Here is a 13,405-nt window from a genome sequence, read left to right as displayed (position 1 = left end):
ACCCTTGAGGGGCTCCACGTGTGATTCTTATTCATTCAGATTCATAATTTCCAACTGACATAAAGTAGTCCCTATGTTGTAAATATGATTTGAACCAATGAGATCCAGTAATATCAGGACTGAAGTTTCTGATGTATCACTGAGTGTCATTTAAAACATTAACAAATGCAGTCTCAGAGCTGTGGTATGGTCTGAATCCAGACTGAAATGTATTGAAGGGATTGTTTTATACCAGAAAAGCATTGAGTTGCTGAAAAACAGTCTATCATATTTCCTAAAAAAAGAAGGTTTGATATGGGCCTGTAGTTATTTCTAACTGAGGCACCACATCAGAATCAGAATCTGAATCAGAATCAGTTTTATTGCCAAGTATGTTTCCACATACAAGGAATTTGTTTTGGTGATTGGTGCAGTTGGAGGTTCTTGGAGGTTCTTGTAAACAACAGGTTTACACAATTTTAGTTTCTGCCTGTATGTGGGAATCAGGTGGACCATGACATGGTCAGACATGACACATTTTTAGAAGAGGTTTAATAAGCCCTCAGGGCCTTTGGAAAAAGGCCTAACTGAAGAGATACGTTAAGTATATGTGGTACATCTGATGCTGTGCAGTTAAAGACATCTTTAAAAAAGTTTGTGAACAGAGTGTCGAGGCAGCAAGTAGTAGGCCTAAGGCTTTGATCAATATCTGTCAAGGCTGCAGAATCTAGAAGGTGGAAACGCACCATATTAGCCAAAGTAGTCTTTGTGGAGGCACAGGTGGCATCATAGTTTAGCCTGAGATGGAGTTACACACAGTTTGTCTTATCCTCAGAATTTTATCTGTGAAAACAGTCATTGCATGAGTTGGTGGAGAGCAGAGCAGGAGGGACTGATACTGAGGAGTTTTTCTGTTTGTCATTGACAGTGAAGTTTAGTTTTTCCACCACCTACACTTGCTCTTCCTGCTTCGGGTGTACGCTCGACTTTATCTTTTGCAGTGAGGCTTTTTCCATCAGCGGTTGCTGTTAACGGTGCCCTGGTTTCAGTTTCCCAGGTGACACAGTTGCTCTTTACCATTTCTCTGATCTCTGGTGTCATGCCGTTCATGAAGCTGTCTTGTAGTTGAGCTTCCCATGGGGTGACAGGATTGAGTCCCCCTGTGGCAGCTGGTCTTTGAAGGCCACTGTGTGCTGTGGACCTTGTGAGTCTGGTGAGGTGATCGGACACAGTCTGATCCTCCCTCTGCTTGCATGCAAATATTTTGCCCATGTCCAGTCTCAGTGGGAAGGTTGATCTAATTCTTCAGTCACCAGGGATTAAACTTGCAGAGAGACAAGTGTTGACTTTGTCCCTTATTAAACAGCCACCACACAAATAAAGCCAGTGGACTCACACACTATACAAACTGTGTAACACAAGGTTGTTGTTCCTGATAGAGACAATGTTCTGATGTTAAAATAGGACCAAATGTTGATCATGTGTAGTTTTCCTCTCTAGGTCTTCAGCTCTGACACTCATTTTCACTGTTCTGCATCAGAAAAACTACAAACTGTACATTTTCATTTTCACACACAAAATCTACATGTCTGTGACTTTCACATGTGAGTGTGGTGGAAAAATCACCTGGAGAAGAGGGTCCAAGTTTAAAGATCCTTTATTCACATAAAGACCCGAGTTTGTCTCTGCAGAGTCCAAGACTGAAGAATACAAGGAAATACACTCAGATATATAGTAACAAACTTTACCTTGGCCTCACATATTTATCATAACATGCACAGGATGGCTAGACAGAGTGGCTACTGTTTGTTCTTCTGCAATGTAATTCTGGTGCTGGATGCAAGGACACTCAGGACCTGTGTTTTAACTAGATGAGTGGAGCACACATTTCTTTCATTGAGAGAATAAGTAGATTTAATCTCTAAAATGAACTGAGTTAAATATATGGATATAACACAGCAAATAATTAACTTTATCTGAAATACACAAGTTCAACACAGCAGGTTTCCACCACATGTATGTGCTGACACAGATGTCACAGTCAGATTGTACCTGTGCTTTTAGCTTTGTGCAGTGCACAGGTGACCTGGTCACATGATCCATGTGTGTTTTCAGTGTGTGAGTGATGTGTGTGAGAGAGTGTGTTTAGGTGACAGTTCTGCTCCAATCAAAATGCTGCTTCATGTGGATGTTTGTGATTTTCTGCTCAGGACTTCGGGCTGAAGGAAACCACCAGTCAACAGGTAACAGAGAACATGACGTCAATGAAGGTGGAGGTGAGTCAGTTGATAGCTGATGGAAGTATTGTAGAATTCAATGACCTGAAAAGGCAAAAAAAAATTTTAGATGATACAAATTTATTTCAATATATACAACTCCAATATATTATTGAAGAATTATATGAATATGGGTGTTATGTTAAACCATAAAGGGACAATGGATTATAATTTAAAAGAAGCAATCAATGGAAGAAGTACTGCCTCTAAATTTTATAAATTACTATCCCACAACACTAATAATTGTACTGTCATAAAGTCACAGTAGGAAAAAGATCTTAAAACATCTTTCACCACAGAGCAATGGCAAAAGATTTTGGCAGCGTTTAAATTACTGATCAAATTGTGTGAGATACAAAGTCCTCAAGTTAAAAATATTATTTGGATCATATATAACTACACAGAGGTTAAATAAAATGAATTCAAGTGCTCCGAATGTATGTTGGCATGGCTTTGGTGGCACAGGTACACTAATACACCTATTGTGTCACTGTCAGCAGTAAAACCATTTTGGGTTGATAATGTGAGACTTTGGGAATCAAAGTGATCCATTGATATGGAGAATTGATTCCCACTACTCCCACACACTTGACTGGACGAGCATGTCTCTCTTTGGAAAGGACAATACTCAGGCAGTGGACAGTGAGGGGACCCACCTGCTCTCGCCTGGAGAACTGGCTGAAGGAACACTTGGATCTAGTCTCAATGGAACAGGCGGCTGCAGCCTTACACACATTGGACACTGAACTTGAAGGACCTTGAACTTTAATCAGATCCCTGCTGAACACTCTGCACATCACATCATCACACATTCCAGAGATATATTGTTTTGTTCATACAGTTGTGCTCATTTTAGCTTAATATAAAGCCAAAGCTGAGATATGACATCACAGAAGTGTTTGTCCAATGATATGGATCTCTGTTGTTACAGCTGCTTGACAGCTGGTAATGAACTAAAATGTTAATAGCACTGAGGTATGCTCTGCACACCCTGTCCTGGGTGGTTTCAGGGATGATGATGTCAGACCCTGGACCTCAGACCAGTGTCCCTGATTACACCCTCACCTCCCATCCCTATCCATCATTATGTTTTTGTCATTGTTGCCTTGTCTTTGTTATGCACATTTTAAAAAATGAAGGTGGAGGTGTTGGATGAGTCAACACAGTGTCTGACTTCAGAGTCTACTGTTCACATCCTGGTTCCTACTGACAGTCAGTGTTGGTTTCATCTGACCACAGAGCTGAGGATTTATTGTGACCCAAACCATAAAACATAACCACACCTCAACCATACAGGCGGCTGAATCTGTGCACATATCTTATATATATTATGGGACACAATATTCAATATCCCAGTGACCACGGTGCACTTTGATTTTGTGGTGGCAAAAATGTTTTACCTTGTTCAATAATTGAAAAAGAAGATCTTCACGCGTCAGCTGTCTTTCTTGAGTTTAATAAACATTCATGAATGGAGTCACACAAACACAACCGAACAGTAGTACAGTCAGTGAGTGAGTGGCCTGAAGATGTTACCCAGGGCCACAGTCTTATAGTTCCAAAAACACATTCCACAAAGACAAAATACGATACTCTTTCTCATGGGAAAAAGACAAAATACGATACTCTTTCTCACGGGATTGTCTCTGTGCTGAGACTTCACCTGCTTGCTTCTCCCCCAACGCAATGTATGAACAACACTCTCATCACAACATCCACATATATTGTCTACATGTGTTCTTCATTAGTTCACACAGAGGTCTTTCACACAACCATAAAGGATGTACAAAGGTTAGGTTCAAAAATTTCATTAGAACTATCCACACTGCCATTGGTTACACAGTTTTGAATAGGCACACATGAGTTATACCAACATTTTCCATTACAATTTCATAGATATTCTACGAAAGAATGCAAGACATAAGTGTTATCCAATCCAGGACCAGTAGGAATCATCTCCTCTCAAACCTCTTCTCCTCTACCTCCATGGAGAACGTCCTGAGGTCAAAGGGGATGGAGAGGTCACACAGACTTACATGAAGGAGAGTTCATGATGATGGTGATGATGATGATGATCGAGCTTTATTGTCACTGTAACAGTACAAGTACAATTACAGCGAAATTACAACAATTACCCCGTCTACACATAGGGCATACAACATATAGTAAGACAGATATAACAGGATGACTGCGCTGCGGGGGGGGGGGGGAGTGGAGAGGAGAGGAGAAAAAAATAACAGAACCCAAACTATACTCCTGGGGGGAGGGGTACAGTGTGGGATTCGGGAAAAAAAAACCTCCGCAACATAAGCATATATAACCACATCTTACAACACAATGACTCAAGACAATTTGCTCCAGGGGAGGGGGGAAAGGGGGGAGGAGGTGGTTCCAGTGCAGACAGGCAGCCAGCCGCACTGGATGGGAGGAACTTATGTGAAAGAGAGGTTATAAGGACTTAGGAAAAGAATCAGACTGCTCTGACACCAGGATTTTCTGTTTTAAACCAACTTTATTTATAACACATGGACGATAACCTTGGTAAGAAAAAATACTTTTTGACCAAAGCCCTGATCTGTTGACATGTACCTCCATGCTGCAGACACCAGGCACATCCCACTTCCCTTATTCCCAGTTTCCAATTCCTCCACACAGAAACTTGTGGTAAAGTTGGAGGCAGTGCACCACCCTTCTGGCAATCAACACCTTTCAAGCCTCAAGTTTGTCTGTGCTGGTATAGCCGGGCTTGTTTTTAGCATTTGAGCTAGCTAGCTAACTAACAGCAGTGGATGAACACGCCCTGAGGACTTCCTGCTCCATGAAGAACTACCAGAGTCTCCTCAGGAAGAGATCTGACCTGGCTGATCTCCACAGGGCAAGAAGATCTCTGAGCTCTGTGATCATCACTGATACAGGTCTGTGGCGTCAGCCCTCACCTGACCCCGACCCACACTTTAACCACAACCAGGATCATTAAATATGGGATGTATTTAGCCTGTGAGCAGTGAAGTGCATTGACACACTGAGGTTAGACTGAGCTGAGTATCACAGTTTGAATACAGAACGCAGCTTTTAACAAACGAGCAGATGTTTGTCAGGCTGAAAATATTCAAACCCACAGAAACCCTGTGCAGTCAGTGGTAAGTGTGCAGACTAGTTTTGTCAGTGTGTGTGCACGCATATACAAGCTCCAGGACATGAGCTCCAGTTGCCAGAGAGCAAATCAATGTTTCCTTGCATTCCTTTTCCTGCATCTCTCCTCCCATCTTTAGTGGCTTGAGAGAAGATGTTAGGGAAATAAAAGTGAGGAAATGTCATTAAAATGAGGGTTTGAGATGTATTGAGGTCTGTGTTTTGCTTATCGTATCCCATAATCCTCTGTTTTCCCTCCAGGTGCTCAGTGTGAATCCACAGCCAAGACTGACATTGTGCTGCTGGTGGATCACTCCGGAAACATCCGCCCACAAGACTTTGAAACCATCCGTTCCTTTGTTGCTGACGTAGTCAGAGTCTTTGACATCGGCCCGGACAGATTCCAGTTTGGTAATATTTCTACTATCTCAGTACTATTACTACTACTGCTTCTTTATGCAGTACTGGATCTTTACAGCACAGTGTGAAAGTACAAGTACAGGTCCTGCTTTCTTACTATAGTATCACTCAGTGGCCTTTTTACTGCAGCTGCAGAAATGGCTCATTGCTACAACCATGGATGCATGAGGAGAAAATGGGCCCCTGGGCACAGACAGATGAAAGGACCCCCATTCATCTGATATAGGGCCCCACACTGTGTCTCTTTATGGTCGTTGGTAGTTGTGGTTGTGTTGTTTTTGTCATGTAACAAAATTAGGGTTATAACAAAGATACAATCGTATTAATTAGATTTGACTGTGTTTATTCAAGCATTAATCTTCATACACAGAAACATTTCTATAGACAGTATATCATGACCTAAATATGACAACAGCAACAAGAATAACCAGATTGTTGCATATCTGCATTACTGAGATTATTAGAGACCCTATAGTGCAAATCTGCATTTTCTTTCTTTGAAGTATTTTTAATTCACATCACTGTGTAACATTGTAAAAACATCCACATTATTATCTTTGTTATTATCTTAATTATTTTAAAAGAAGGGCTGGGTCAGCGTGTCCTTGGTGTTTTACACCTTACATCCTGTTTGTAGGACAGAGACGACTTTGTGTCGACTGATGATGACACATCTGAATGTACAAACATGAGCAGTTCCTCAGGCATCTACCTGCTCCCACCTGTTCAGATCATGGAAAATTTTAACACACTTCTGCAGACGATTATCACCGGTTGAATACGAACCCATCCAGGCACTGAGGAGGAGCCAAAGGTTCCTCCTGTTAAACTGAGATAAAACAAAAAAAACTGTTTTATCTTTTTATATTGTGTTTCTTTTTGTGTTTCTAAACACCTTTTATGTCTTCTGTAAAGCAGTTTGTGTTGTCTTGTTGTTGAAAGGTGCCATACAAATACACTGTTTTCCGCAGGTCTGACTCAGTACAGCATCGCACCAGAGACCATGTGGCACCTGAACACCCACCAAACCAAACAATCCCTGCTGAGCGCCATAGCCAACCTGAGACAAGGAGAAGGAGACACCCGGACAGGTGATTTACCATCATGTTGTCCAGTCCACTCCTGGTTCACACTGGGAGGGGCTGTGGAACCACAGGCTCCAGTTGGCCACTGTGCTCAGAATGGGAGCCAAATACAGTGTATTAACTTTGTGTCTTTAGGTCCATCAGTGGAGGAGGTGAAGCTGTTAGTGATCAGTATTTTGTACAAAAAATAACTTCAGGTATTTATAGCATAGAAACACTTTAGATCACAGCTTTGAAATGACAGAGTAAATATTCTGTACATACAGGGCACCAATGAAATACTCTCTGGGTTCATACAGATACAAGGAAAAACTACAGTGACTCAGGGGAAACTCATTTGTATTTAGGGAGACCAAGAAATAAATTACACTGAAAGTACTTTTTAAAGGATCAGCACATATGAAGTTATTACAGGGAACATACAGGGACCAAACGGCTGAGTCAGTATGTTCTTATAATAACTGGATCATGATAAGGATCCTACATCAGATCTCAAATACATCACTGGTCTTTAAAAACATGATTTAAAGACATAATTTAAAGCTGTGAGGGAGCACCCATCCTCCACAACTTAACATGATGGTTTTCCCACAACAACATATAGTAAAACTAAAAAATAACTTTAGTGTGTAAATAACAATAGTATGTCATATTAAATCTTTTTACTGTAATTTTTTAATGAATATTTCATGAATTTAAAAATAATTTGACTTTGGAATCAGTACTGTTTCCATATTTTGCCAATTTTCTTGTTAAGAACTCAAAGTTGTCATCCTCTTATCCCCATACTCCCTTGCTCTAACATGTGGACGCCCAGTAAATACTTTACTGAGTCCCTGCATATGTACCAAATAATCACTCTGTGATTTGCAGGCACAAATCTAAACTTTTACTCGTTGTTAATCATTGTAATGATGGAAACAGCTTATGACAGACGTTGAAGCTCTGTGATTGAATGTCTCTTACTGCAATGCATCTTGGGAGTTGTAGTTGACTTCTCTCCTTCAGTTTTTATGTCCATGTGTTTCTTGTATCTGTGACTCTATCAGAGAACCAGATATTCTCACAGTTGTTAGAAACTGCATTAATTCCCCCAACTTCACAACTCTATGTCTTTTAATGTTTCTTTAATACTGTCATACAGGTCGGGCTCTGGACTTCATCAACCAGGAGAACTTTAAACCCGGTATGGGGATGCGTGCAGACTCCCGTAAAATTGCTGTCCTGATCACAGACAGAAAGGTGAACATCCCGTCACAGAAACTGAAAGACAACGGCATTGAGATCTACACTATAGGTGAGTGATCTGTCAGTTTGAATAGTGAGAAAGCAGCACAACCTCAGAAAAGATCAAGTGAGGATGAACTTTGAAACTACAACACTTTACCACAAAAGAATTAATTGACACCAACGTGAATTAATGTTACTTCCTGTTTGTCACAGTGAAAATGTACATTTTTATAATCAATATCACAAATTACACCGTTTACAGTAAGATTGACAGTATTGACAGTCAGGATGACAACAGTAAAAAAAGAGTACAATCCATGATTCATCAGAGAATAAGGTGCTAACTGGTAAAGGTTTTAAGTCTGGATCGTTGAATCGTTGAACCTCCTGAACAAGTGCAGCAGCTCCTGCCTGAGAATGGCACTTTTATCAATCATGAGAACTTTTGTCTGGTCTTTTAAAGTTTTTCATTTTCTATCATTTTTTAATCAATTCTTGGACAGTTGTAACAATCAACAAAACTAACTCCGGAAATCTTCCAAGGGCTGGGCCTCCCCACCTGCACAGACCCTTCAACCTGAGCCGCTGTCCTCAATCCAGACAGGGGCTGCTGCTGCTGCAACAATACTAACTGTTGGAAATGTGAGAGTCAGACAGGCTCACACTTTCCATTTCCCTGGCACAAAAGTATGGACATTGTAGGCAGAGTATCAGACATAATCAATTCCCATCAAGAGGTGAACAACATTATTATTCACATTGGGACCAATGGTATTCCCAAACAGCAGTCAATTAAAATATGACTTCCTCCAGCTCTTAGCAACCCCCACCTCAAACCATACACCAAGAGAACCCACATTTCTGGACATATTCCAAAGTTTGGATGTGGAATGGGTCGCTTCAGCAGCTTAGCTTAAACTCCTGGCTGTCCTCTGCCTGTGTTGCTCATGGCGTGAAGTTTATTGACAAATTCAGTGTCTTCTGGCAACATGGGGAACATTTTGGTTCAGATGGCCTCCACTTGAACAAAGCTGGAGCTTGGATCCTGTCTGCCCAAGAGGGCATACTCCCCGTGGTGTCTAGCCACGCCACACTGGGACTTACATGGCTGGAAATGACTGGTCCATCAAAGAATGATGTTCCTTAAGTCCCAGTCAATGTCTGTTTGGTCCCATTTCCAAACAGCTCCTCTCTACCAAACTTGAAACAGTCACAGACTGAGATACTTATAATATACCTGTGAAAGTCACTAACAGATGTCACCGTGTCCAGAAATATGGCGGTATGATACCTGGTAATTTCCCCGTGCCATGGTCCCATTTGTGGTCACTGTCACAGACAGTTTGAGAAACATTAAATTTATAACCAGATTTTTCAACTAATCTACTCGCTGACCAACAGGGGTTGTTTGCAGACCACACTATGAGAGAGGCTGCTCTATTAACTATGTCACAGCACTTTTCCCTTTGCTCCTGTCATAGTTACTAGATGTCGCCTCACAAAACGTAACTGTGGGTTCTAATAACCTGCTGTGCAGATGGACTAGAGGCTGTTTTTTTATGGGAGGGAAATCTCAGCAGTAAACACCAGACACATTTTAATTGCAGTAGTTTTTCTTCTGTCACTGGATCTTTCTGTGATGAAATTCTGTAGATCTGAGCTAATCACACAGACTTTGAGTACTTTCATTAGCTAGTTAGAATTTCTGCTGGAACAACAGCAGAAAATGAAGCTATACAAAGTAATCCTGTAAACTCAGACCAGATTATTGTTGTCTTTTGCCTACTTTCTGTAAAACTGGACTCACTGGGAGCTGTACTGCTCCTGCAGGACTGAACAGAATGTCGTTTGCTGGGGAGGCAGACGTGAAGGAGATGACAGCAACACACAATCACAGTGTGTCGATCAACACAACACAGTGCTTTCAATCTCTCTCCCTCTTGCTCTCTCTCACTCCCTACCTCTCTCCCTTGCAGCCCAACAATCAGCCAAGTCAACCAGGAGTCTTCTCATGCCTCCCGACTGGTCACATATCTGATTTCCATCAGACTTCATGGACAAAAACTCAAATTCAAAGTCATAATAAATTATTTTTATCTGTTCATATTCAAAATTCAAATTCTTCACTGGCCCATGCCCCATCACTCCAGCAAGTCTGGTGCAAATTGGTTCAGTACTTTTTAAATCCTGCTAACAAATAAACTAACAGATATGAGTGAACCTCCTTCACATCCTTGGCAGAGGTAATAAAAAAAAAAAACTGTTCAGGAGTCCTAAAGCTCAAGCCTGAGTGAAGTGTCAAGTCACTGTGTGACTGAAGTGCGACTCGAGTCCAAGTTGTGGTGTGTGGTGAGCTGAGAGGTGTCCTGCCAAATAGGGAGAGGAGAGTCATCTTCAACTTTTGTCCAATATTAGCAAAATAGCTGAAGACAAAACACATGAGGAATTGAATTGTGTGCAGACGGGGGACATCTTCATTAGATGGGCTGGAAAAAAACAGGCAGCAACTTAATGATTGCACAGTAAGCATTAGAAAGTCCACAGAAAGTGCTGCACTCCTATACACCACACATATGTTTCTGGGCTTAATGAATGAACAAATTAATTGATATCTTTATTTACATTGTGCTTTTCACAGCAGAGCCATCTCTGAGACACACAGCAAACACACACTAAAACAGGCAATGTTTTCAAAGTCACAGGCCTCTGTCATATGTAGAAAATGTAGCTATGCCTCAGCCTCACACTGTAACTTTACAGTTTAAAATGTCCCACAATGCTGTTGTATATTTTGTCATTGACCAAACTAATGTCGGATGTTTTATTTTTATCTGTGGCTTCCATGGTTTGGTTATCCCATCATCTGCTTTGTGTGTAACAAAGTGAATGTTCATTCTAATTTTCTAATTCACTAAATGTTTATAATCAACAAGGCAAACTCTTAAAATACACAATAATTAAGATCAATGTTGTATATGTTGGACTAGTGGTGTTAGAATATGTCAGAGGCAACTGAATCTGGGCTTTTACAACTAAAATTTTTCTCTGGTGGGGCATGCCCCTGGACTTCCCCAGCTGCCCACTTGTCCCACTGGCTGGCTACTCCATATCCTTGTGGGAAGCCCTGACATAACAGCAAGGCTCTCGTCTGTCAGACTTTACCAAATCACAGTTGTCAAGGGTTACTGTTAATGTTAGTTCAAACTGGAGTCTATATCAGCCTGAGCAATGACCAGCATCTCAGTTTTATCTGAATGAACAGAAAATGAAACGGTTCAGCTTCTACAGGCAGATACAGCTGGGTATCTTCAGCACAGCAGTGAAAATTAATCCAGGGACTGAAAATAAATTGGCCAAGAGGTAAAATGTAAAGAGAGAAGAACAGAGGGCCAAGAACAGAGCCCTGGGGTACTCCATATTTCACCATATCTTTTATACCAAGTCTTTGGAAGCCTTTGGTGGAAGATCCACCCCTTTTTCTAAAAACAACCAGTCATTGCCTTGGAAATATTGGTGTCATGAAACGCCCCCTTGTGGCTGCCAAATGCTGGTAGGCCTCGAGTTCTGTTGCCAGGCCACTTCTAATGGGAACTAAGAAGTCTCTCTAACTCAATTAAAAAAAAATAATAATAAAAAAAATACACACTTTAATCAAATCAGGTCATAAACTTCAAATAACATAATTCCATCTTTAAACATGATCACAGGTGATGTATTAGGTGCATAGATTCAAAATTTTATGTATTTTGCAGTACAGAGTACATCTTAATTGGGTTAGATCACATAACTCATTGCTGGATGTATTTTGATGTTGCTTGGTCATTACCACAACGACCTCTGATATCAGAAGCTGCACTGAGATTCAGTAAGAGGAGCACAGAGGTGGAATGTTATGTGCTATGTTGTCCATAGAAAGCAGGAGATCATTTATTACTTTCATTCAGTGGAGTAACAGGCCCTGAAGGTTCAAAAAGATTACTGTTAAACAAGTGAACCCAAAGCTGGTGACTATTGCTCTTTCCTGTACTTTTTTTAAAAGAACAAAAAGGTCAGAGACTGGCCGATAATTAAAAACTAAGACTAATCTTATACTTGGTTCGAAGCAAAGCACGGGTGTCTTTGCCAGTTTCAGACCAATGCAATTGTCATTTTCTCATCCAGTTGCCACATTGTTTAAATTGCAAATACAGTTGTGCCCCTCTTGGTCTTAAAGACAGGCAGAAAATCTGGACTAGTCATCTGCTACAACATTTCCAAGAACCGAATAGTTTCCTTTAATTCTGCTATGTGCTCTCCAAGAAGAGCCCCCTTCTCCAGGGTGATATCAGAGAGTGACAGTGACCCCAAGATACTTTTCTCAACTTTCAATCAATTGTTGAGCTCTGGCCCTTGACTGTTGAACCCTGACACTTAATTTGCTAGATTCTTAGCAAACTGTATGTCCTCCATTAGAGCAGAAATTGTTAGAAATGTTCACATAATCACTTCAAGGAAAAAACAGCAGTCATGTCAAAATTCTCAGTGATTTCATATGTGGAACTCTGTAAGATTGTATCAGAGAGCAAATCCTCCACCTTCTGTCTCGACCCTATCCAAGTACACTTTGTACAACATTTTTAATCATATTTTTAACTGTCAGAGATATTGATAACACAGATAAAACCGCAGCTGTGAAACCCCTGCTAAAAAAGCCAAACCTTGATCATGAAGTTTTAAATAATTACAGACCTGTAGTAAATCATTTTTAAGCAAGGCACTTGAAAAAATTGTTTTATGAGAGAAGAGTTTTATGAATGAAAAAAATGTTTTTGAAATGTTTCAATCAGGTTTCAGGTCAAACCACAGTACAACCTTGTTAAAATTCTAAGTGAATTAACACTGATGCCAATAAGGTCTCTGTCCTGATTCTTTTAGATATAAGTGCTGCATCTGACACAATAGACCATGAAATACTTTTAGATTGGCTTGAGAACAGAGTTGGGCTCTCTGAGACCGTTTCAAACTGGATCCAATTATATATCTCAGGGAAGAAGTTCTTGGTTGCAATCAGGGATTGTATGTCAAGAAAATATGATCTGCCTTTCGGTGTTGCTCAGGGAATTTGTCTTGGTCCACTTCTTTTCTCCCTGTACATGGTCCCTTTAGGCAACATCATCAGGGAACACAAACTAAAGTTTCACAGTTATGCTGATGACAGACAGCTGTATATCTCACTTGAACCTGATGACAATAATGCCCTTTCTACCCTGACCACTGGTATGACAGAAGTAAAAAACTGGCTGA

General features: G+C 40.7%; 1 protein-coding gene across 1 annotated transcript in view; it reads left to right on the top strand.

Annotated features, from left to right (window-relative positions):
• Positions 1-13,405, top strand: part of LOC139630999 (uncharacterized) — a 55,568-nt gene that overhangs the window by 1,840 nt on the left and 40,323 nt on the right. The window contains exons 2-5 of the mRNA XM_071494912.1: positions 2,190-2,255; positions 5,649-5,798; positions 6,779-6,898; positions 8,037-8,189. Of these exons, the coding sequence (XP_071351013.1) occupies positions 2,190-2,255; positions 5,649-5,798; positions 6,779-6,898; positions 8,037-8,189 (489 nt within the window). The remainder of the gene's footprint in view (positions 1-2,189; positions 2,256-5,648; positions 5,799-6,778; positions 6,899-8,036; positions 8,190-13,405) is intronic.

Source organism: Trachinotus anak, unplaced genomic scaffold (genome assembly GCF_046630095.1).
Source record: "Trachinotus anak isolate AG129_WGS33_773 ecotype Australia unplaced genomic scaffold, CSIRO_AGI_Tana_v1 ptg000013l, whole genome shotgun sequence".
Classification (NCBI taxonomy): domain Eukaryota; kingdom Metazoa; phylum Chordata; class Actinopteri; order Carangiformes; family Carangidae; genus Trachinotus; species Trachinotus anak.
The sequence above is the reverse complement of the archived record's forward strand: the minus strand, read 5'-3'. Positions and strand labels throughout refer to the sequence as shown.